At 29.5% G+C, this 27307-nt stretch overlaps 1 protein-coding gene and 1 long non-coding RNA gene across 3 annotated transcripts in view; one reads left to right on the top strand and one right to left on the bottom strand.

Moving 5' to 3' along the window:
• Nucleotides 1-27307, bottom strand: part of LOC103570517 (nucleolysin TIAR) — a 209868-nt gene that overhangs the window by 97292 nt on the left and 85269 nt on the right. Inside the window, exon 2 of the mRNA XM_014444861.1 lies at nucleotides 18679-18736. Within this exon, the coding sequence (XP_014300347.1) occupies nucleotides 18679-18733 (55 nt within the window). The 5' untranslated portion in view covers nucleotides 18734-18736. The remainder of the gene's footprint in view (nucleotides 1-18678; nucleotides 18737-27307) is intronic.
• Nucleotides 1118-27243, top strand: LOC128668752 (uncharacterized). 2 transcript variants are annotated; one of them, XR_008404400.1, is made up of 4 exons: nucleotides 1118-1144; nucleotides 5944-6096; nucleotides 6188-6264; nucleotides 26815-27243. It is a non-coding gene; the product is annotated as an uncharacterized LOC128668752 (long non-coding RNA). The 2 variants fall into 2 exon arrangements; XR_008404401.1 differs by having other exon boundaries at nucleotides 5944-6084.

Here is a 27307-nt window from a genome sequence, read left to right on the forward strand (position 1 = left end):
TCGCTTTGTTAAAAAAAGAAATAAAAATAAATCAGTTGAGAAGTTTTTAAGTTATTCGGATCAACAGCTTACAAAGTAAACTTCACAAAATCAGCTTTTGATCATTTTTTTTTTTTTTTTGTTTTTTTTTTTTAACTTTAAAATAAAAAAATCTTTAGAAATACTTTTAAAAAATTAACTTCGTTTTCACTTCTCCACTTGAATTATTTTTTAAAAGAATATCCACATTTTTCTATAAATAAAAATGATAGAAAAAAAAATTTTGCGATTATTTGACAAAATCTAACTCTTTAGTATTCCAGTATACGTTCTTGTGATAAATGTAGCAAAAGTTCAAGTCTCCCTGGCATTCTGGCAACCGATTTCCCGGCAGAGAAACGTAAAATGAAATTCTTGTCAAAGATAATTGTCACATCGAGTTGACGGTGTCACTCACTAGCAACTTGACTGTTTACTTTTTGTTCTTCTTTATTTTTTTTCATTTCTTTTAAGTATTTTTTCTTTGTGTTTTACTTTATTTTATTTTTTTCTCTATTATTTTCAACCTTTAGAACAGCTTTCCTCTAGTGTCACACAAAAAATCCGGAACCAGCATCTGTCACGTGACACGTTTGTGAACGCGACGCGTGTGTCCGCGTTACCTATATTGTGCATGTTACCGTACGTAACTACGTGACTGCGGTAGAAAATAGATAAGCATTCGACGCTGTGTGTATGTATATATATAATGCGGTATTGTTCATCTATTATACATGTATACTATGTTTAATATTCGTGTATAAATGGACAATGGGAGTTGTGGTAGATGGCTGGAAAGTACCGGAGAATATATAAATTTTATTAGTACTGAAATGAGCTGATAATACTATGACGTAACATTAATATTGCATTTTTATATAAATATTAATTGTCTTGTACAAAGACTAATTATCATTTTTGAAAAAAAAAAAAAAAATATATGGTCTGATAAAAAAAAAAAAATTATTTTCGTGACTAGAAATATTTTATTACTCACTTTTACGTCATGTGTACTCTATACTTGTTTGTTACATTTTTAAAGTTTATATATTGTCATAAATTATGTTAAAAATATCAACGTAAGAGGAACAAATGGACTATCAGCAAAAAATGCGTCTAATATAAGGTAAGAGACCTATTACCCGATCACTCAAAATTTTCACTTGACCCAAGAAATTTTTTTTTCTGTGTAGGTCTTTTACTTTACTTGATTTTTTTTTTGTGCTATTTATATTTTTCTAGTTATTATGTAAAATTTTATACTTTGTAAAAAAATTATCAGAGTGAACGGGGAGTACATTTGGAGTGAATGCGAAGCGGGTGACTGTTTATTTATTTGATCTCCTCGAAGTAAAATTCACACCGACGGGAAGTTTATTTGAATATTAAAACTTCAAATCGGTGTGAATGCAGGTTTCAATAAAATGCAGATCACTCCAAAATCACTCATCTAAAAAAATAAACTTCATATATTTACTCCGTATGCAGAGTGAATTTTTTTTTAAGCTCCGGAACTCCGAGTGGCAAAGTGAATTTAAATTAAAATAAAAACCGTAATCACTCCGAAGTAACTCCTTATTTTTTACAGTGTATTAATTGTGATATAATCATAAAAAATTTATGTGAAGAAAAATAGATGCATAAAAAAATTATTCAAGTTTATTATTAGAAAAAAAAAGTCGACTTTAATATAAAACAATATGTTGACTGGATTTTAGATTTGATAATTTTCGGTAACCCAATTTTCCCTAACGGCAGTCTAATTAATAATCATTAAAACTAAATTTATTCATTGCAATACAAATATCAAAGACTTGAATTGAATTTTAACTTATCTGCTAATCTGATCGTAATTTCCACGAATTACAATTGAAACCTAAATTTAAATAATTAATTAATCGATTTAATTCATATTTATTCTGAAATACTCTGGAGAATACTTATGACAATAAATTACCATTTAAATAAATAATAATAATAATTATGATTATATTTAATATTTGAAAGCTGTCTGGTCCATTAACTATCTCCGTCTAAACCATCAAAGTCGCCTAGTAATTAAAATTTTTTTACTGTTGATGAAATATAAATTTGTCATCAATTAGTGACTGAGAAATTAAATAAATTTTTTTTATTTTCAAGATAAATTTAAAAATTAGGTAATTTTTTATTAATTTTATCGTGATTTAATTAATTGCAGCAAGTTATAAAAAACAACAACACAAATGTTTTCCACTATAAATAAAAACATTCAATGAAGATTTATTTTGTATATATTTTTTGTAGCATATTTTTTATTTTATAATTTAAAGTGATATAAAAATACAGAGATTACATGTAACACGATGTGTATAATGGAGATAGAAATGGTGAAAACGTTGGAAACTGAGAAAGCTCGGTTTTTTTGTATGAAATTTTTTGTAGATGTTCAAGCTCAACCCTTAAGTTAGTAATACGACTATGTTGTGTTTTCTCTCTTACACTCGTGTTACATAATAAATATATGTATTTATATAGATATATATAGAGGGTGAGAGAGAGAGAGTGAGAGAAAGAAAAAAAAGAGAATGGGTAAGAGAGAAAGAAGGTTCAATGCTGTGAGTTGGCAACGCATACAAGCCGGGCATAATACACCCTCGGTTTAAGCACAGTCTGTAATTATGAAATAACCCCGGACCCTCTTTACGCCTCTATTATCATAGCTCTTTACGCTCCGACGGCGTAACCACGACACATTTTTCCATCCTACCGCGTTCGCGAGCGAGCTCTCATCGTACCGTCGTTGTTGTGTCGGCCAGTGAAAGATAAAGAGAAAGAAGAAAGTGCTGCTGCCGATCCATGTTAGCCTTTAATATACAGCCTTTAATATACACTCTCCTTTACATTATTTTACATTTATGAAAAAATAATAATATAATAATGCACATGACCCACGATCAGCATCCAAGAGTGTTTATACGCTTCACCTTCTTTAAACTTTTATCAGCAGCTTAGAAATTTTTTATTACTCATATTATATATATATGTCATACGTTATTATTAACCTCGTCAAATATATATACATTTATAATAAGTATATGTTTATATGGGTGTATTAGTATATAAATATATATATATATATATATATATATATATATATATATATGTCAGTAAAATGCTTTGTATTTATATCACATCATAACCATTACAAAGCAGAATTACGATATTGTACACGCCTCATGAATTATCATATACATGTCACGTGACACGTTTGCCATCGCTTTATCACTCGAGGGGTTTTTGTCTACCGGATACCATGGTCCATAACTCTGAAAGGACAGCCATTGAACGTCCCTTTATAGTTTGTCGAGAAACTATATTGCTTTAAGGTGAGAAAGCCATCGTCAGAGAAGTATTGTTTCACACCAGACAATTCACCCGTTTTTTTTTTTTAACTATTTTCTTACAAATACAGAGAGTAAATATTTTATGCTTATGAATATAAATCATCACTGAGTTTGCCAAAACTTAATAGACATAAATAAGTTTATTAAATTTTTATTTGTTTAAATATTTTTTCTTTAATTAAATTTTATTTATTTATTTGTGACCACTGATTGCCTGTGCCTGGTGACACTGCATGATAAAAAAATTTTAAGTCTAGATCTGAAGATTAGAAACTTGAGGCTACAATTTGCTTCGTTCATTTTTACTCTATGACCATTTTTCACCGAGTTACAGCATGTTGAAGATTGCCCAAAAATTTGAATTTTTTTTATATCCTTTAATTTTTGTGACCACTGTTCAGAAAAATTAAATAAATTTGACCAATAATTATTAAGGGGTAACGGTTACCGATTTTCAATTCAATTTAATTCACGGAAAACCTAAAATTGAGAGTCTTTAGCGTTCTTTTAAACCTTAGAGGGCTAGAAATTTCGTATTTTCAAAAATTCTAATTCATCTCTGAAAAAAATTGTTTTGAAATTCCCATTGATTCTGGGAGTGCAACAAAGATAGCCCCTTTATTTTTCTGAGTGTGAGAAAGGTCCGGTAGCACATCCCTTTAAATTTTGTGCGAAAATAAATTTTACTAGTCTATGGGTCACCGTAATTTCAGATAATTTTTTTACTTCTTTTTTAACAAAATGGGATAAACAAAGCATTCAATTTTTCACCCACTTGCGAGAGTACAAAAATCCACATGAAAATAAAAAAAATATATTGAAGTAAAACTATCGAAAAAGAAAATTTAATTGAAAGTTTTTCGAAAATGATTTTTAAGAACTTGAAATTGCTCAAAAAAAATTAAAAAGCATAGATTACGATTTAAAACAGTTTTGAAAAAAAAATTCAATAATAAATGATCACTTTAATTGGAGTTACTGTGGGTTAACGATTTTTTTTCTATTTCAGACAAAAAAATTTTTTTATAATAAAAATTTATTGCAATAAAAAATTTTAATATTTAAAAAAACATTAATTTGTAAATTTCAGAGTGTCAGTTATTACAGAATGAAATTATTTAATTAAATTTATGAAATATAAAAAAAGGTGTATTATCTGCAGATGAAAAATACAAATTTTCATTAAAAAGAAAAAAAGTAACATATGGTAATGATCCCATAAATTATTTAAAACTCCAATTAACTGAATTTTAAAAAAACTATGTATCTTTTTAAAAATACAAATAAATAATAATGATTATTAGAAGGTTAGATAATTTAATTAGAGAGTGAAATAATAATAAATAACAACAACAGGATTATTAAATATAATTATAAACCATGTCTCTTTATGCCATACATCTCTGTCATTTTTATCATGCGATCGTTGCTCACGAAAAACACCGGCAGACGACAACGACGACGACGACGTCGACGACGACTACCAGAAGGAGGACGATGAGTAGGACGTTACGATACGACTATAACACGATGGCTTACGCGACTACATTAGGTTGATTAAAGCTTCGGATTCTTCAGCCGACCAACTGCGAGACATGGAATTTCAAACGGGATAACGTTACTTTCAACTCCTGGGGTTATAGTTAATGAAAATATAATCAGCACGTAGGAACGCTAATGCCGAGGGAAAAAAGTGTTTTACATTTCAGTAACGTATTGCTCAACTTTCCCTTTGAAATAAAAGAAAAAAAACTAGGATTCTATTTATAAAACAAACAAATTACATCACTTATAATTAAATTATTATTTAAATTTATGAATTTTTAAATTCTTTATTTTCTTATTAATTCGTTAGTAAAAATATACTTTTTATTTTTTTTATTTTTAGCAATGGAAAATTTATAATTAGCAGAAAATACATGCGATAATAATTTTCAAAGAGTTAACTAAAATTAGGTTAATTTTGTGAAACGAAATTTTCAATCGCAGCTGCGTCTAAAGTTCAAAGGTCCGTAACTTTCAAACCCTCAGAGTTGAAAAGTTAAAATTTACAGGAGAGTAGTTCAAACTATTAGAAATCAATTTATTGATTTAATTATTTTATGGAAAAAATATTTAAAATGTATAAAAATGAATTTTAGTCTGATAAAAAAAAATTGTTCAGTAAATAAATTACTTGATAACTTTGATGGAAAAAATACTATAAATTTTTAATGTACTTTTTTTTTTTTATAAAAATAGAAATCCCTTTGGGTAAATAAAAAATATTATCAGAAATCATTGATTGCTAGCTTTCTCTTCATACTCAATTTTTTTAGTATGAAAAAAAAAATTTTTATTTCAATTCTCATTATAAGACAGGAACTAGTAAAATTATGTACCCCAAAATTTTGTTTGAAAACGAAAAAAAAATTTTTTTTTACAATTAGTTTTTGATACTTCCGCTCAATTTGTTTTACAGATAACATTACTCTTAAATTTACACCCAAATGACATGTCAAATTTTATTTAAAGAAATAATTTTTTTTAACTTCTTTAGTTCATTCCAGACTAAAAATGAAAAAGAAAAGTAAAAAATGAAAATCAAAGAGGAAACTTTTTCCGTAGATGGAGAAAAAATTGGCTATTTTTTCTATTTTCACAGGCGTACTTTTCCAATGGTGACATAAGAATTAATCCTGTATGTTACATAGTAATTATTCCAATATTGATATAGTGATTATTCGTATGCTGACATTGTAAAAAAGCTATCTAACCTAGAAAATATTTTTATGTTGTTATAGAGATTTATACTATGCCAATATTAAAATTATACACAGAAAAAAAAAGGATTTCTTGGCGCAAGGAAACATTTTCTTAAGTGAGTAAAATTTTTTTAGACTACGAAATCTATAGTGGAAATCCATATATTAACATAAACAAAGTACCCATAACCTATAAATTTTTTTTCCATTTTTACACGGAAAAAAATAATCGGTAGTCGTTACCGATTATTTTTCGGTAGCTGCTACCTATTGAAATCGGTACCAGCTACTGAAAAAAAAAATGGTAACTGCTACCCAAAAAAGCGGTAGCTGTTACCGAAAATTAATCGGTAGCGGCTACCAATCGCGAATTGGTAGCTGCTACCGATTATTTCTTTCCGTGTACATATGGATTTTCCTGTCACTTTTTCCGCCTTTACAGACGGTTTAATTTTTCTCGCTTCTCCCCTAAATTAGAAAAAGTTGTTTTTTATAAAAATCATTATTTTGTAGTGTTCTCAGAAATTTAATTTATTCTTGCGCTCAGTTTTTTAACAATTGGCTACATCTATTTATATAACTTTTATTGAAAATGTCAGATTCTAGTGACCTCATAAATGATTGACAACAGACATACTCGTAAATAAATTAAAATTATTTGTATAATTCAATATGATATTCCCTTAGTATGTTCAAAGGGTTTTATCCCCTAGTATATAATTACTGAAGAGACATTACAGACTAGGATATATAGAGATAGAGACAATGGTTAATGATATTGTTGATCAGTGGTCACTTACAGTAAGCAAATTAATCAAACAAACACAACCCAAGACGATCCTGAAGCTCAGTATATATATATATATATATATATATTGAAAGTGAGCATTATATTTCAATGGGCCATCTATAGAACAGATCAATGAGGTGATGTGTGTCCTAATGTTGAACTAAATAGGCAAACGGGCATCTCAAAGTGATGGGTTTACAGAGAATCAGCGGTAGTGACTGGTTTCTACTCTGTAGAATCTGAGAAGATGTGTGCAGTCACCTAGATAGTGCCCCGCGGGGGAGAGTGAATGCGTGGTTTACCGATTCGCCGCGTTGCCACAAATGCCATCGGCAGCTTTCACCGCACCGTAACCACCACCATTACAACCGCTAGCACCGCTGGCGCTGCCACTGCCGCCAACGTTGGCTCTCAAGCTCGGGTCGTATCGAGGACCAACCAGGCGAACGAATGGGTATACAGAGCTCTGAACGTTTACGTTACGTGTCCAACATCCGACCGGTTTGTACGACAGACAATATCCAACAAAGAGAATACACGATTCACTTGCTTCACTCGTGCTTCGATTCCATTTCTCGGTTCGCCTACTGTCCCTATTCTACTGCTTTGGAGTTTTATTGTTGTTGCTATTTATATGGGTTATCGTTATGACGAAATATGAAAACTAGGAAAAAATGAAAAAAATATTTTTCTCATAAAAAACACAAGTTCTGTTAAATTTTTAAAACTCGCCGAATAATAGCAAATTTATTTAATCTACTGACTAAGAACTTATTGCTTAGTAATTAAATAATATGAATACTTATTTTTAATAGTGTGTCTGTACACAGAAAAAAAGATTTATTTGGTTCAAGTAAAGTATTTTCTTGACAATTTTATTCTTGAATGAAGAAAAAACCATTTCTTGTTTTTAGAAAAATTTCTTGCTTTAAAATTTTTTTTTTTGTTGTTTTAATAAATTTGCATTTTGGTTTGAGAAGTTTCTCTTGTTTCAAAATAATTTTCTTTTTTTCGAGAAAATTCAATTTCTTGGTGTAATTGATTCGATCTTTATCATAGAAGATGTTCTTTTCTCAAGAAAATTTAGTTTTTCGCTCTAAAATATTTTTATTTTGTTTCTGTGTAATAGGATGAAATATACTATCAAATTTAGCAAAGAAATGAATAAATTTTTTCTGAGTAAATTCAATGTTATAATAGAATGGAATCGAGAAAAAACAAAGGCGGTTCAGTTCAGGAATCGAACCCACGTCTTTTGATATTGTGTCAACTGCTCTAAATTAAGGCAATCTTAACTATACACTGTGAAAAATTCCCAACAAATTTTACTATGGGCGCATTGTAACACCGGACCATAAGAAAACTGGAACAAAATTTACAAGTGTCCCATAGTAAATGGTATGCGCAGATGACACGATTGGGACCTATGCGCATACGTTTACTATGGGACACTTGTAAATTTTGTACCAGTTTCCTTATGATCCAGGGTTACAATGCACCCATAGTAAAATTTAATGGAAATTTTTCACAGTGTACTATTGAGTAGGGAGGGCCAAAAAAAAAACTAATTTTTTTTTCTTTAGTTACCGTGAAAATATCGTTAAAGATGATGAAAAAAAAATTCTGGTAAAGTTTGAGCTATTAATATTAGTATTAAGAGGTGGATCTCCGTGATTTTTGATTTCCCAATTAAATAACATGGAAAAAAATAATTTTTTAGTTTGGAATTTTTTACCTCGGCAATGGCTCATTGTACGAATAAGCTCAGTATACATTTTCGTAGGGAATTTAACGCTCTACAAAAAAGCTTTATTATCATTTTTCGATAAATCTATCTGTTCAAGTTATTCGAGCTCGAAGTCAAGTTAGAGTAAATTTCGAGATCTTTTCACTTTTTCGGCAAAATTATCGGACTTATCGTAAAATGTTATAGATTTTTTTTTGTAGACAATTTAATTTCCTACAAATTATCATTGATAAATTTTTTTCAAATTTTGCATTGTTTTCTAGTTATTTCCATTTTAATGCCACGTTCTTGAAATCGATCAGAACACTATTTTTTCAGGAGCTTGGCGTTAAAATGTAAATAAGAAAAAAAACGAAATTTAAAAAATACTTATTGGAGACAATTTGTAGGAAATTAAATTGTCTACAAAAAAAAATCTATAACATTTTACAATAAGCCCGATAGTTTCACCGAAAAAGTAAAAAGATCTCGAAATTTATTCTAACTTGACTTCGAGCTCGAATAACTTTTCAACAGATGGATTTATCGAAAAATGATGAGAAAGCTTTTTTGTAGAGCGTTAAATTCCCTACAAAACGTATGCTGAGCTTATTCGTACAATGAGCCATTGCCGAGGTAAAAAATTCCAAACTAAAAAAATTTTTTTTTCCATGTTATTTAAATGGGAAATCAAAAATCACGATGAGCCACCTCTTAATATTAATATTAAGAACTTAAACTTTACCAGAATTTTTTCTTCATTATCTTCAACGATATTTTCACGGTAACTAAAGAAAAAAAATTAGTTCTTTTTTTTTAACCCACCCTACTATTGAGCCACCAAATAACTATACCAATAATACACTAAAATTTAATGAATAGAATGTCATTTATGCCAAAAATATAAACAGCAATATGAACATGCGCAATGCAAAACAATAGAAAAAACAAAGAAACAAAGTTAAATTTTTTTAAACCTGAAAGATCTCTATTTTTACGGAAAAATTTTTTTCAAATTTAGTCGTGAGGCGGAAACTAAAAATAGTATACTACATACCAAGGGTGGAAAGTAGAACCTTCTAATCCACGTGGCGGCCACCCTCGCCTTCAACTCGGGTAGGCAATCACACACGCAAGTTGGAATGTCTTACTTTCCTCCCTGCGTATGTAACATACCTTTAAGTGTTAGCTCCGGTAATCTGATGACCCTGATTAAAAGAAACGATTTGTAATGTTAAACTTTCATAAGAATGGCGATTCAAAAGTATTCAACGTATTCAAAAGCATTAAAAACTATTAAAATTTTTTTTTTTCGAATCGTTTCAAATCGTTTCCTTTAATAAGGGGAATAATTTAGACAATAATTGTAGAAGAAATAAATAAGGATTGGGGAAATTAAAAAAAAAAGTTATTAATAATAATTTGATAACAAATTCTAAGCTTTTTGTATGTTACTAAAAGGCTTTTGTCCGCTGAGCGCGCCCATTATTTTTTACCTCTTATAATGTTTTGATAACTACCTTTCACGTTCCCCGTATGAAAAAGCCGTTATTAAAAGTATTCATCATGGATGCTTGTTGTCCCTATACGGAAAAAAATGATTGGCAATAAGTGTAGTTCAACTTCTAATTATTTATGTTATGTTCAATAACTAATGTCGTTTCAATCAGTAAAATTACGATTTTAATGTTTAAACTGCTATAATTAACAGTTAATCGTTGACATATACTGCTTGACTATTTAAAATTACTACTGAAACTTTAAAAAATTACACTTGTCAAAAAAATGGATCTGTTATTAATTTCTTACAATCTACTCAGTAATATTTACTGAGATTCGGTCTAGGCGCTCTGTTGACGAGAATCTCAGTAATATTTAATAATATTTTTTTTCCGTTTATTAGCTGCTAACATAACCAACCATCTCCATAACAACCGTTGCCATAACCAACCATCTCCATAGCAACCGTTGCCATGACCAACCATCCCCATAGTAACCCGGATCACATTATCTAGCCTCATCGAACCCAAGTAAGCCTCAATCCAGCCTGACTGAGTAAAAAAAGCATTTTGAGCCTCAAATGATGCTCAAAAATCCTCAATAAGCCTCGATGAGCCTCAAATGAACTTACTACTAAACTGTGTAATTTAAATTCGATTAGTATTATTTGAGGCTCTTTGATCACTATTTGAGGCTTATTGAGGCTCTTTGAACGTTATTTGAAGCTCATTGAGGCTTTTTGAACATCATTGGAGGCTCAAAATGGTTTTTTTACTCAGTGAGGCTGAATGGAAGCTTACTTGGGTTTGATGAGACTAAATTAAGGCTAGATATTGTGACCCGGGATATAGTATACTGACTGTCGCGATACTCGTTTAGCTATTTGGAGGTTAGTGCGCGTATTGTTACGTAAAGTACTGGCAGGAATAATACAGATCGTGAATGGGACTGGAATGGACCGCGACGGTAGCTCTACAAATCACTCCCTTCACAATACGTAAGTCACTATCCAGTAGACCGTGCCAATCATAATATTTTTTTTTCCATGAACCATCTCCATAGCAACCGTTGCCATGACAACCATCCTCTAGCAACAATCTCCATAGCAACTGTTGCCATGACGATTATAAGCGGTGACCAACTTTTTTAGGATAGATTAGAGCATGCGATTGTTAGATTTTGCGAATAATTATTATACATCAATTTTGAAGATTTGATTCGTTACAAAGCCCAATGGAAGCTTAAAAGTTATGCTTCTCTTCCAGAATCAGAAAAAATTCAGGAATGTACTCTATAAATTTTTAACGAAAATTATCTGAGCCGGATATTTAAATTTTAATTAAAAAAAAAAAATAATTCAAAAAGTCATGAAATTGTTGATGACACGAATTTTGAACGTTGAAATAAAAAAAAATTTTTTATTGGACAAAATGAGGATTAAAAAGTTGACAAATTATTGATAGCATGATTCCTATAAATAACGAAAAGTTAAATAAAGTTAATTAAAAAATAAATAAATCACGAGCAGTTGGATTGTGAGTACTAACTTACATTTAATGACATTTTTCATTTTTACTCGAGATTTAGAAGTTTGAGCAATTCTTTATTATTCAAAGTAAAATTATTTAAAAAAGTTTATTTACATATTTATAAATTTTAAAAATATATAAAAGTAAAATTATATATGTTTTAAATATATAAATAGTAGTTAAAACAATGTAAGTAAAATAAATAAAAAAAAGGTTTGCATATGAATTCATTATTTTATAGTTTCAAAGCAATTCCAAGTGTAAAAAAGTTTAAACACTAGAGAAAAGAATAAAAATAAGCAAAAGAAGTAAAAAAGGAGAAGGTGGAAGAGAAAGGGGAAGAAGAAACAATAATAAAATAGGAAGGTAGGTAAGTGTAGTATATACAGAGAGAAAACAAAGATAGAAAATGTAAGAGACCGGTGGCGGTGGATCGGGTCCCATGTGCCTGTCACGATTTTATAAGTCCATAAAAAGAGAAATTCAGAGTGAGTTAAATATTGCCACTACCTTGTACTGAATTCCCAATGCTGTCTTACGAGTACTTAGCTGCAATTGTATTTTGCACGGCTAGGTATTACTAATGTACGACATTCTCTGTATTTGTATTTATATTCTTTTTTTAATTGTTTATTTATAAAAAATATATATGTAATCCAAAAATTTTAGCGACGTTTATACAATTAAAACCCGTTTGTTTAAAATCCAATCATTCTATTGCTTATTAATCTGATTGCTGTATCGGTGATTAATCTTATTTAAGTGCAAGTTAATTGCAATTACTTTAAACGATCGATTGAAAGAAAATTTATAAGCATCCGTGATAATAATTCAATGATGTCATCATTGTTTCGGAAACTTTGTACACTGCAATAAATCAGGAGTGATTGCGGATTTTATTATAATCCAAATTCACTCCGTCACTCGGAGTTTCGGAGTCAAAGAGAATTACTCCAAATACGGAGCTTGTTTTTACCGCCAAGTGATTTCAGAATGATCTGGATTTTTTTAAAATCCGCAATCACTCCGGTTCGGTGTATCAATATTAAAATAAACTCGCCTCCAGAGTGAATTTTACTCCACGGGGATTAAAGTAAGAAATGTCTCAGATCACATGTAATTGTTGGCCGAGGCGAAGCCGAGGTCAACAAACATGTGATCTGAGGCTTTCTTATTTACTTCCCGAGGTGTGTATACTATTTTTCGCGTCGACGGAGGCGGAAAGCGGCAACTTCGTTTTGCACAGCGGAACGAAAGTTGACGCTTTCCGCCCGGAGGCGAGAAAAATTTTTTTCGTGCCTACAGAAACAGCCAGCTGCTGCCATCTAGTGGTCGTCTATCACTTTATCAATAAAATATTTCACAATAACCGCGTAGATCGTTGCTTTATACCTATACACGTCAGTATTTTTGTGTCTCGTTGTATCTAATATTTTAATGAATATTGTACTTACAATAATAAAATAAATGAAAAAGTTTCACCGGATGAATCTATGGATGAGTATAAGGTGATAAAAGATTTTGATGCAGAGGCGAAGTTAGTTATTGAAACAGCAATTTTGCCAAAAAAATCAGCTAATAGATACCAAATGGTCTACGAAGGCTTTATGCCATATATACAGTAGGACCTCGTTATAAGACTATTAGTTTATCTCTCAAACTATCGCGATACCTGATTTATAAAAAAGACAGCACTATAGTCTAATAACGAGGCCCGACTGTACAAATAAATGTTTTATGCAAATAATTTATTTGTTTATGTATTTATTAATATATTTTTTATTGGCAAGAAAAAAAAATCTAGTTTATAGGTGTGGATTTATTTATTCCGAAAAAAAGTAACTATTAATTATTTTTTGTAAGTATAATTATGTCTTTTTTTTGTTTTGTTTTTGATGCCTGCCCTCGCCGACCAGACGCACTCGCTTCGCTCGTGCTCTCAAATGTCGCGGAGCAGGCATCAAAAACGCAAAAAAAAAAAAAAAAAAAAAAAAAAAATTTAAGTTTTAAGTATGTCTGAAACAGACGCGTCAATAGGGAGCAAATAAAAAAATATGGCCGACCTGTCAGCTGAAGGCAGGATGTGTTCGTATTGTCTATAGTATTCAAAAATGTAATTAATGAACGTACCTCGGCTTCGCCTCGGGCATCTTATCGCACAGGGCGGGAATTTCAACTTTCTTCCCTTGTAGTTTAATATACTATTTTACCATTTTATTTCCAACGATATCTCAAATGAATTGACCGATTGAGATGGTTTAGGTAGTATTTTGCAATTGATTTACCTAGTCGTTTTTGATAAATTTCGAAAAAACTAAAAAAAAAACAATGTTTTTGTAATTCTTTCGCCAACGGTTTTTTTTGAACGATTGAATTGATTTTGACGGTTGAGGTGCAGCATTCGACGCGGCTTATAAAGTTTTAGAGCTGATTACATTTTGGAATCGATCCATCGATCACACTAAAAGTTATCTAAAAAAAACATTTTTGAAAATATTTGATTTTTGGAATATCTTTGAATACACTTGACCGATCAATCTCAATTTTCCACGGCTTTTAGATATTAACAAGCCGCGTCGAATGACACCTTAACATCAAAATCGGTTCATCCGTTCAAGAGTTATAGATATTTACATACGTACGTACATACACACATACATACACTCGGACATCATCTTGAAATTAGTCAGAATAGTTTCCTAAGACATCGAAACTTCAAAATCTGATTGAAATTCGGTTTTCGAAAATCGGACCAAAACCCATAACTTCATGAACTTTTGAAAATTTTCAATTTTCTTAGCGGGAAGTTAAGAAAAAAATAATAAAAAAAAAACGTTTGTATTCTATAAATATAAATAAATAATACGAACATCTGTTAAATAATTGAGTGACGATATTGATCCCATCACACGACCAGTTGAAAGTAAACAAATAACTTTTAATATAATTAATAGTTAATTAAACGATATGAATCTTGAACCGAAACGTCGTAAGTTTGGTTATTTTAGAACTTAAGACTTAAAGGTTTGTAAGTTTCTTTTACCGCTAGAAGTTGTTTCCGGTAATTGGTCGGTTGGTCACTGATAATTTTGCATAAAACATAATGAATAGAACAACTTCAAAGTTTGTTTCTTATTGAGTATGAAACTTTGTTACCTGCAAAACTATTCCAAATTCGTGCTATATACACTGCTTTCTATTATCTATCTCAGAAACTATCGGACTAATGAATCAATCGGAAAAAGAAAAGTACGGTAAATAAAAGTATAAACTTTTCCTAGTTGCAAATTGACTAGCTTATATAGTATTGGGTTGGATTAATTTAATTATCTACAGATTATTCAAATGAAATGCAATTTAATTTTCTAAATTTAGGAAAGCGTGGATAATGGGGACACAGGTAGGCTTGAAATAAACGACATGAATTTAAGGTTATGTTAGAACGCATTCTCTGCGATAACAATTAAACAGAAGGTTCCGTTAATAATGTAGCATAAACTTAAACAAGTATTGTCGATTTAAGGCTACAAGACATTGTATTTAAAGCACTTGTCTTTAATACTATTTTTCTTAACAAATGTACGCGGAAAAAAGTAAACAAAAATAACTACGTAGAAAGTAACCTAAAACCATTAATGGGATCCGATAACTTTCACTTTCGACAAAAGTAAGAAATTACTATTCCATAAGTAAAATTTGCTGTTATAAATTAAAAATAACTAAACGTTTGTATCTTATACTTATGGAATAGTAATTTTTCACATGCCAAAAGTAAAAGCTATTGGATCTATTAATAGTTTCAGGTTAATTTCTACAAAGTAATTGTAACTAAATTTTGAGATCCGTTTTTTTCCATGCATTTAATGTTTAATGTAATAGAAGTTTCATTCTTCGAAAATTCAAAAAGTTATTTCACAGCAGAGCTAAACAGGATACATCTCACTGTAAAAAATCGAGAGTGAACATGGATTTTGTTTCAATCTGAAGTAACTTTGTCACTCAGATTTCCGGAGTTGTTTAAGAAATCACTTCGCGTGTAGAATAAATAGGAAACTTTTTTTGAAAGAGTGATTTCGGAGTGGATTTTATTTCAATCTGCACTCATTCTGATTCGGAGTTTTAATGTTAAAATAAAATCTCTTTTGAGTGAGTTTTGCTCCGCTCTCTAAAAATAAATTAGTGAAATTCACTGCGAATCAGTGAATAATCACTTTTTCAGCTATAAGTATATACCACTAATTTAACCAGCGGTATACTTACAGCTCGTTCCCAGTGCATATTCACAAATTCGCAGTGAATTTCACTAATTCATTTGTAGAGAGCGAGAAGATTAAATAAATAAAAAATTCTCTAATGGGCATTTACTCTGGATTTAATCTGTGTTCACTCCGCAAATGTTTCACGATGTATGGTTGATAAGTTTATTAAAATAAGATTTTATTTTTCAAGTAAATTCTATATAAAAGTTTTATTTATCTACTTTTAAATTACATGCGCGATTTGAAATCGAGTATAACCAAAGTGTTGGAAGTGAATGAATTACTTTTATTCCACAATTTGTATATGTTAACTATAGCAAATTTTTTTAAACCCGATTCGAAAGGGATTCTATAGTTTAGACAATAACCACACTGACAGAAAAAATATCTTGATTCAAGAAAAATTTTTTCTTCAAAATGTGGTTCTTGTTTCAAAATTTTTAATTGTTTTAATTTAAGAAATAAGTCTTTGAACCAAAAAATTGAAATTCTCGGATAGAGAAAAAAAATTCTTCGTTTGAGAATTTTATTCTTCGATGAAGCCTCTTTTGTTTTGAAACAAAATTCGGACATATTTCGCTTAAGAATTTCTTGCTCTTGGATTAAGATAGGCAATATGTAGGTTTAAGACATTATACTGACTTGTTTCGAGAATGGCGGCATTTTTAAATCAAGATATCAATTTACTGAGCTTGAAAAAAAACTTTTTTTTTATTTTAAAAATAAAAAATTTTAAAGTGATTTTTAAGGAATATATTTATTTACTTCCGATATGTTAAAGTGGAAATTTATTTTTAAAAAAATGTTTTTTTTTTTTTTTCATTACTTTAAGAACATCTTCCATCAAGGAATTATTACTTGAACCAAAAGTTTAAAGTTCTTAAAATAATAATACAACATTTTTAGTTGAAGACAAGTGGTCTTGCTTGAAGAATTCAATAGTATCAATTAAAGATAATATAGTTTCGGGTCAAGACACGAGAGTTACCAATCAGAGATACAAAATTTTTAGAGCTAAAAAAATTTAAATCAAGACAAGAATTTCTTGAAGTAAGAATTGGTTTTCTTCAGAAATAAATTCTTGGCTAAAGAAAATATTTCTTCAGTTAACATAAAATTTCTATCAGTGCACGAAAAATTTTTATATTACATGCGCTAAATATCGCTCGAATATCGAACATTAGAAGAATAAGTTAAAAAAATTTTGTTCTTATTTTTGAGTATAATAAGAAATCACGAAAAAAATATTTTTCATATTTCAAAAAAATTTTAAATATGTAATATTTTACCTATGAATTTATATTAAGGACGTTCTCACCGAAATCACTTTTCTTACAATCTTCCTGAAATTTTGAATACGAATACTTTCAAGTATCCTTTACGCGTAGAAATTTTTCAAAATAGCCCTTGCGGTACTAAATTTGTAATTATTGACTATTTAAATTTGCATATTTAATATGTGAACCCTAGCCCGATCAGTGTTATAGCACACGTTTTCATGAATAAAAATAGAAATTTTCTTACGATTGTTTTAAAAAACTGAAAATCATTAATTGAAGATATAACAAATATGTTTCTGTAAAAATAAGAAAAACAAGCGGTATTTATTTTGTTGTAAAAAATGCTAAAAGTTAGCTACTCTTAACAGTTTTCGAATTTTCTGTCGTTGCTTAAATCGTGAGAGATAGCGACTCGGCAACGTTATACTGGGCGGGAAGTTTGAAATCTGGAATTTCATGGTGAGCTGTTTCATGAATTTCTTCTTGATTTCTTTGCTTTTAGTCTCAGACATACTTGTTAAGGCTTTGGTTATTTTAGCACTTTTTTTTTTTTTTTTTTTTTTAATAAATATTTATTTACAATCATCAATATAAAAGTAACCTCTAAAAATTTTTCAAAACATTTAAATTCTACGACACGCGTCTCCATATAAGAATAAACAGAGAAAAGAAAACCACGTTGCCAGATCAGAGAATCGACGCAATATGAATATTTTTCGACTTCTGCGCGTGTGAGAGCAAGCGAAAATTGCACTGTACCTCAACTAGTTTTTATCATATTAATAGTACTTAACATAGGGAGAATTGTCTTTAAAATTGAGCACGACTGCTCGGTGGGAACATCCTTAAATAAAAATAATATTTACAAAATATAATTTGAAATAAAAAAATTTTGAAACAAAATTTTTTTCTAAATAATTTTTAATGGAAAAAAATTTATTTTCGGAAATTTTAAGGTATTTCATTTTTTTTATGACCTGAGTGATAAATATACTTGATATAAATACTCATACCTCATAGTTTATTATTTTATATTTACAAAAATATTTTTATTGTTGCCTTTTTTCAGTCTTATTTATTTATCTACTGTACAAACATACTATAACGAGTGATACCTACGAATGGTTGTGATACAAAGTACACAATAATAAATAAAATAGAATACAAATATATGAACAAGATAAAATAATAAAAATATAAAAAATGTTTACAAATAGTAATTTATTAGTTGAGCAGCGTCTAACTAAATAACTCAGACTATTTAAATATTCCAAACATTTTATTTTAATTTTTTTAATTGACTGTCAAATTTCAATTCTTCATTATTGCTCTTATTTCATTATATGAATTAACTTAACATATAATCAATTAAATTAATTTCTCATAATTTTATTGTTTAATTGAATAAGAAATAAAAATAAATAAAGTAAAGTAAAGTAAACTTACTGCTTGTGTCTTGCTTAGGTTGATTGCCTGTTGATGCTGCCCAGTTGACTTTCATGTCCTGGAAAAAAAAAATTTTTTATTTTAAAAATTAAAATTAATTAATTTTTTTTTAAATAAAAAATAAATGACGTAAAATTTATTGAAATTATAATATAATAGTGAAACTTTTAAATTTTTCAGAAAGTAACTTAAATTTATTAACAGACACGAATGTATATTTAGTGTTAATTAAAATTTGTTTGGTATGAATTAGAGGGTGAAATATATTAATAATAAATAATTAAAAAATAACTGACTAGGTTTTAAAAGTAAAAAAAAAAAAAAAGAAAAAAAGTGGGATACAGAATACAATCAGTTCACCAGAACGGACCCGCAGCATGTCTGCAGCAATTTGCAACTTTTAATAGTTTGCTCGGACCGTACCAGCGGGTTGTCTAGTTTGCACCCGGACTAACAGAAAAAGAGAGAGTTAAAGAGAAATAGAAATAGAAACATAAAAAAAAAAATAATCGAGGGAATCACCTCATGGCGCATCCATTGCTTCGTGTACTTTATGCGACAGTAAAATAACTTTCTATTGTATTGTACATTTTGACAGCTGATGTGTATGCTAACAAATATTTTTTTTTTATCGATAAAGATACGATACAGGACTTTTTTATATATATAGACTTGAATTAGTACAATTATTTTAAAAAATAAAGTCTGAATATAAAAAAGAGAATAAAAAGTTTGAATTTATTTGAAAATTTCGTGAGAACGTTTACGTGACGGTAGCGGATCTTCGGGTTGTTATTTTTTTATTCCCACTGTAAGTTAAATTTAAATAACATTCGGGGATTTTTAAAATTTTACAATCAATTTTTTGCACTGGAAACTACTTTAGTATTGCCAGTGTAAAATACAGGACCGAAAAAATGTAACTGACACCTAAATGTTAATTTTATGGATGTAAAGTATGCTAACGGAAATTTTTATTATTTAGAAATTTCTACATGCGATGGAAAAATTTTAAATTTTTTAGTAAAATTTAAAATTAAAATGATTTTTTAACATACCGCTGATAATTTTACTGTGACACTGAAAATTTATTACAAATAAATAATTGATAATGTAGTAACATTCATAAAAACGCTCAGATGTCTCGTATTTTCAATGACAATTGAATTATCGTTTAATAGTACACTCAAAGAATTTTACAGAATTTTTTACATAAAAAATTTGTGGAAAAATTACTGTAGCATTAGTAGCATGAGAACACATCAGAATTATAGTACAAATTATCGATAACGTAGAAATTTTTCAAATTAATTAGAATATTTGGCAAAATATTTGTAAAATAAAAAATAAAAGCAATGAATTAAAAAAAAGCTGGAAAAAATCGTAATTCCCTAGTAGAAATAATCGAGGGCCGCCTAGATTAAAAACTAGGCCCTCGCTAGCGATATCGAGGCAAAACTAGAAATCGCGCTACCTACAACTCATGCGTAAATATTATTTGAAGCAATATCCGTGTACGCTAGTATGTGTATTTTTTTATTGTATACAGTAAATAACCTATGAGAAGAATGAAAATTATGTTTATAAATATTATGAGCACTTGAAAAAATAATAAAGTTTAAATTAATTTTGTAATTATATTATTAATGTCTCAGTGTATAAGTAAATAATTAATTTTAATAATGGATGCAATTAAAAGACTTAATACAATAACTAAACTCCGACTTTGGGCAATAAAATTCAATATTGCAGATTGTCATTTAGACGATTCGTTAAAAATATTACAATGTAGTGTACTTTCAGAAAAATATGTGAAATTAAATAGTTAAATAATAATGATGTGAAGAAATATTAATTTTAATGTTACCATAATTATGAATGTTAAAATATTTAAAAAATAAATAAATTATGTTGTATTGTTTTTTATAATATTCGTTTCATAAAAAAGTTTGAGTAAAAGCGGAATGTTAAATAAAAAAGTTTTTAAATTATTCAGACTATCAATAATTATTAGATTTAAAATTAGTAATTTAATTGTTACAAATAATTTCTATTTTAATTTTTTTAAAGAATCATTTATATTAGTTTATTTGTATTTAATCAATATATAATCTATAATTGGGAATCATGAGATTTTGTATCGCCATTTTTTATTTCATTTCTAGGCAAACTAGCCAGCGCCTCGAATTCATTTATACTAGGAAAAGATACATTCATTTGCTCAGCATAGGGGAGGGTGCGGCAGAGCAGCCCCCCTGAAATTTTGATCAAAAAACAATTTTTTTTCATCGTCAAATTACTATAAATCCGATATATTTTTACATTTTTAGCCCTACCCATAACACCGAGGGCAAAAGGGACCAGTCGAAAATTCTGCAAAAATGATTCTTTCATATTTTTATTGTCAAATTAAAAAAAATTAATATATCAATCTATTATTCGGCTGATTCTCTATAGCTGGGGTAAATTCGGCCACTAAAAATATTTGAAAATAATAATTTATTTTTTAATTGATAAAATTTTTTAAATAATGCAAAATGATCTGTAATCTAAAAAATTAAAAAACACGTTTTTTGAGTTCAAAATAATGACAAAAAAAATATAGAATTTTTTTTTCTCTATTAAATAACAATCAGTAATTAAGCTAATCGAGGAGGAACGATTTATTACACCTTAAAAAAATTTTTTTGAGTCATTCAAAACCAAAAATAGTTGTCAAGAGAAAGAAATACATTTTTAATGATGAAAACAATTAAAAAAAAAAATTATCATTTTTTTGAGGGGGGTCTCTCTGCCCCACAAAAAAAATTTTTTTTTTCAGATTTTCGGCAAAATGTCCATCAATTTGTTCGAAATAGGACAAAAGTAAAGTGATCTGATGGTTGATTTCTACAAGAAAGAATAATTGGCTTGGGGGGGGGGGGCGCTCTACTCCACCCTTTCCTACATGCAATTACTAAGTAATAGCAGAATATAATTATGTTAATTTTGTAAAATAAATCATAATTTATTTATTCAAATGAATCATGAATTTACAACAATAAAAACAGCCCATTTACTAAATGTATTCAAAATTTTATACGCATCCAAATATATATCTAAAATTTTTTTCCAAAAGAAAATTCATAAGATGTTAAATCTAAAGATGCTCCTCACTTCCATCTTGATACGTGACGTAATTCCATTCTAACCTTTTAGTACTAGAATGAACGAAAAGAATCAAACATTTCCGAATGAACTCAAACTTAAAAGATTTTTTATACAACTTCTATGGTGGGTAGAACAAGCTTTACAAAAAGTTAGAATTTTTCAATTTTAATTCACAAATTTTTATTGCGCCTATTTTTTTTTTTTAATTATTTTTTATTGTAAATAAAGTAATCGGACCAGTGAATGAACATAACCAGCGAATGAACATTATTTCATTTTTACCTACACCATTTAGGCTAATTACAATTGCATGAGAAAAGTACTTCATTGCTATTTAATTGATAACTTTTAGAAGTTCATTTCTGGTTTTATTGCATCTTTCTATACTAAAATATTGATAAATACAACCGTTTATTTACTAAAGCGTTCACTTACTGGCTCTGTCGCTCTATTAAACTAAAGTAATAGATTTTTTGATACGTCAGAAATATTAAAATGTGGTATAGTAAAAATAGTTATATTTTAGAGTATATTTCAGTAAAATTTTATTAAAAATTATTGAAATGAATAGTATAAATTACAAGAATATCGAGTTGTTTTACTGTGACTATAATTTTTGGATAATTTTTAGTATGAAATCCTCTGTGTTCATATTGTACGGCAAAAAATGAAACAAGTTAATTTCAGACGAGAGGTCGAGGTTGACTGCTCACTATATAGTTTAAAATCGTGCACCTTGTTGTATGTTTCATAATTACCTGCATTAAAACTTAGACTCAAAATGCCTGGAATTATGCAGTCGAAACAAAACAATTTAAAACCAGTAGCGCATGCATGTGCTAATTCAACTGTCAATTTGGTTTATTAGAATGACATATGATTATCCTGAGGTTAGCAAATAAATAATTGTGATCCTGACAGAACTGGAACTAGACATTTTCTTCCCCAGGGAAGAAACTGATCAGCTTCATTCCGGTAAATTGCATTGGCCTGAAATTGGCTTGTTGCGACTGGTAAAACAGGCATTGAAACTCAGTTTCAATGGAGGTTATATGAAAGTATATTAAAATTTATATTGAAATTTTGAAAAAAAAAAGAATATTTCCCAAAATTATATATTGCTTATCTAATTAAAGCTTATAATGAAAACATTATGCAAATATTTTTTTTAAACCAATTTTTAAGATTTATTTAGTTAAAAAATCAAATGACGGGTTAACAGTTCTCTTTAAAATTTTAAGGGCTCACGAAAAAAATAAAACTTTAATAAACACAGTGTAAATAGTAAAAAAAATCTCTTCGAACGCAAAAGTTCACGGAAAATTTTTTCAAAAATTAACCCTACGATTGAAGTAAACTGAGCCAAAAACTCCTATTTACATGGAGAAATTATTCTCGTTTGAAACGCCATAGTGTTGAAGGTTGACCATGTTGGCCTGATGGAAATTGAAATACACACTTGCACAAATGGCTATGACCATAGTAAAATTAATAAGGATTATATATCACAAATTACTGTAACCATTATAAATTTTACTACAGTGAAGAAAATTATGGAAACTTTTGCTATGTATTATGGGAAGAGTCTCTATATAATGGTATGGGAATTGTACCCATACTATTATAGGGATAGTTCCCATAATATATGGGAATTATCCCTATAGTAGTATGGAGCTAATCTCATGTCATTATGGGAACCACTCCCATACTTTTATGGGAACTATTCCTGTGATAATATGGGAACTATTCCCATAATGTTATGGGATCCATTCCTATAATATCATAAAAATATTTTTTGCAAAATAATGTAGGAATTTCCCTTATGATATGGAGAAATTCACATGAAGCTTCTTTACAATTAAAATTTTTTCAAAATTTGAGATTTTATCGAAATTTAAATTTTTATTTTAAAAATTAAAATTTTCTTGAATGCTCTGTGATGACAAAAAATTTTTAATGAAAATTTTTAAGTTTTTGCCAAATACGATTTTCCCAAGCTCGTCCTCCCAAGCTTTGGGCCAAGATTCAGCCATTACTTAAGTGACAAGCCTTGGTTTACCAGTCGAAATAGCAAGTGGTGCCTAAAAACCTCTGGCTTCTAGGAATAGCGTAGCAGCCTAGTGGATGAGAATGTTGCCTACTAGCCTTGAAGGAACAGGTTCGAGACCCAGCAAATGCAAAAAAAAAATTAGTTTCATTGATCCTCCTGATTTCTCTGTATAAAAATTTATTTCCATATGTTACCATCACGCACGTGTCTACTAATATTTTTTTTTTAAATGTTTCTTAATAAGCATAGGAGCTTATTCAGCAACAGTCATGACACAATACTGGATCTCGATATTGGGCCAATATTAAGATGCAGTCTTGGTACAGCGCTGTCACTCAAGCTTGGCTCGGTGTTATCATTTCGATGCTTAGACAGACTTCAGCCAAACTTGGATTTCAAGCTTTCCCCAGAGTTAATTAGTCTTGCGCCAAGCTTCGGCCAAGCTTGGGCCTATTGTTTCTTCCTATAAGGGTATTCGTGTAATATTATGGGAATGATCCCTATAAAATATAGGGTTTATTCCTATATATGGGAATGATTCTCATAATATTATAGGAAGTTTTCCTTCACAAAAAAATAAAGATTTCATGAAGCGAAAAATTGTTACTTGCCCCAAGAAAATTTTTACTTACTCTAAGAAACTTTTTGCCCTATGATTCGAAAACGAAAATTTTTTTGGGACAAGAAAAAATTTTTTGCAGCCTAGAAAATATTTTTTGGCGCAGGAAATTTTTTCTAGTCCTAAGAAAATGGTTGTTTTCATTTCATTACAAAAAAATCTTTCTTGGGCCAAGAAATTCTTATTTTTTGTGTATAAATTATAGGAACCATTCCTACAATTAGAGGAATCATTCCTGTAATGTTATGGGTAGCATTCCCATAATTATAGGAACTTTTCTTATAATTATGAGAAATATTCCTATAACTATAGGAACTGCTCCTATAATTAATAATTCATGGTCGTGGCTCTTATGATGGTATAAGAAAAAATTTCACAGAATTACGGAAACCATTTCCATAATTTTCTTTTCATGTATGGCCATAATAATTTTTTTGTGTTTATTTCAATTTCCGTCAGATAGCCAACATGGCCCGGCTCTGCTATGACATCATAGCATTTCAAACGAGAATAACTACTCTGTGTACTTAAAAATTCCTAAAAATTGGGGATTTACCATTCCACATTCGGACAATATTTTGAGGCAGAAATTGTTATTCGCCCGATTCCCTCTATTGACAATTGTCGAGTAAAATTTCATATAGAACTCTTTCCGTAATTTAAAAATTGTAGTTCATACTGTAATTTTCACTTTTGCGTTGGAGAATCGAAAAAAATCTAAAAATTTCTCGTTTGTATTTGTAGCGTAAATATTTTAAGATCGGACTTTTGTTTTTTTTTAACTTCCCCCTAAAAAAATTATTAATTTTCAAAAATTCAGGGAGTTATTGGTTTCACCCCGATTTTCGAAAATCGAGTTTTCATCAGATGTCGACGTTTTGAAGTCCTAGGAAGCTATTCTGACTATTTTCAGAATGATGTCCGAGTGTGTGTGTGTGTGTGTGTGTGTGTGTGTGTGTGTGTGTGTGTGTGTGTGTGTGTGTGTGTGTGTGTGTGTGTGTGTGTGTGTGTAAACTCTTAATATCTTTTTAATGAACTGACTGATTAACATGTTTGAGGTGGCGATCAAAAGAGTTTGTTGGCCGTCAACTTTTCTGAAAATTTCAAATCGATCGCTCAAGGAGCTCGAAAACTGCGGGAAGTTTTAGGGCTGGCCCGCAGGGTCAACCGATAGACCGATTTTTAAAATTGTTTTGAAAGTCGAGAACGTGTCGGTTCATCACTAAATTTTTCCCTTAAGAAAAAAAAATGAAATTTTATTGGACAAATAATAACAAATTTGGTTTATCATATGACAATCATCAATAGATTATGAATCAACTGCAAAAAACAATTGCGACCACAATTTAAAACAAAATTTTTTTACTCAAGTGAGAATTCTTGCTATCAATATCTATTTACTGGCATATCATCCTTATTGATATTATTGGTCACAGTGCAGGTAAAAGCTCTCAATATCTTTTATATAAGTACTCTTAATACCACGAAACAGTTTATAACGCTCAAGAAGTTCGACTTGAAAGCTTAACGATGTAGTTATACTTTTTTTTTTATATATTTTTTTAATTTTATTTTTTCATTTTTATACTCGAATCAAGTATCGATGTTAAATTGATTCTCTACTGCATTTTATCAACTGATTTAAAGCTAAGAAAAAAAAATACTTATATATATATATATATATATATATATATATATATATACATATATATATTTCAGTCTATAAATATTTTTCGAACGGTTCAGCGTTAACGCTCAAATAAAAATGAGCTATTTATAGTCCACGAATAATTTTTTTTACATCCCTTGACCCAAATAAAGAAGCATAAAAAATAACCTGAATAGCTTTTAACTTAAAAAAGCCATTGAAGAGATTCGTTTATAAAGTAAATGTTTTATCATAAAACTGGTATAAGAATTTCCGGTATTTTTATCTTTCAAAGGTTAATTCCATCATTTGAGTGCTACTAAAAGGATACAATCGTAAAGGACTAAAGTGCGTTAAAGTCATCGTATACAATCCTAAAATAAATAGATATAATATTTAATAGATCCAGTAATTGGAAATGAGATACGAGTACATGGAATAACGCGCACACGCATTGTACCCGTCCACATGACATGAGACACGAGAAATGAGCACACATGAAGCCGTGGGGCATCATGAGTATAATATAATGGTTAACATGACATTTCTACAAAGCTCATGTTGAAAGACAACAACAACAATTATAACCATAACATCAACAATAACAACAATAAATAGAAAAAAATAAATAGACTAGTTACGTTATACATATTTTTTTATTTTTTTCAGCCCATCACGATTATTGGTCTATCCTGGAGGCTGCGCGACCAGGCCTGTTTCATATTGGCCGCCACATCAGAAGACAACTGATTCTCAGTGCTTTGCCATTGGCGAGGGGCGGAGCTTTTTCTCTCTCACTTAAGCTTAAGCAAAAGCTTAACTCTATCGTTTATATTTTTATATTCTTTCTTTATCTGGTTTTATAATATTACACTATGTTCTTTGTCTTTTTGGTAAATCCTCTACTATCTTTCAGCATCTTATTCACTGACCAACTTGTTACCACAATTCTCACTTCTCTGCATTGTTACTATACACATACACCTATATATACATATATATGTTTAAAATACATGCTATTCAAACCAGTGGATTCATTCGTCCTTGCCAGTATCCAACACTTAACCTTTTTCTTTTGTACTCCTACCCTGTACTGAAATACACAGCTGACCTACTAGCTACCAAGACAAAGTGACCAAGTCACGTAGATTTATGCATAAGA

The sequence above is a fragment of the Microplitis demolitor genome, chromosome 10 (genome assembly GCF_026212275.2).
Source record: "Microplitis demolitor isolate Queensland-Clemson2020A chromosome 10, iyMicDemo2.1a, whole genome shotgun sequence".
Classification (NCBI taxonomy): domain Eukaryota; kingdom Metazoa; phylum Arthropoda; class Insecta; order Hymenoptera; family Braconidae; genus Microplitis; species Microplitis demolitor.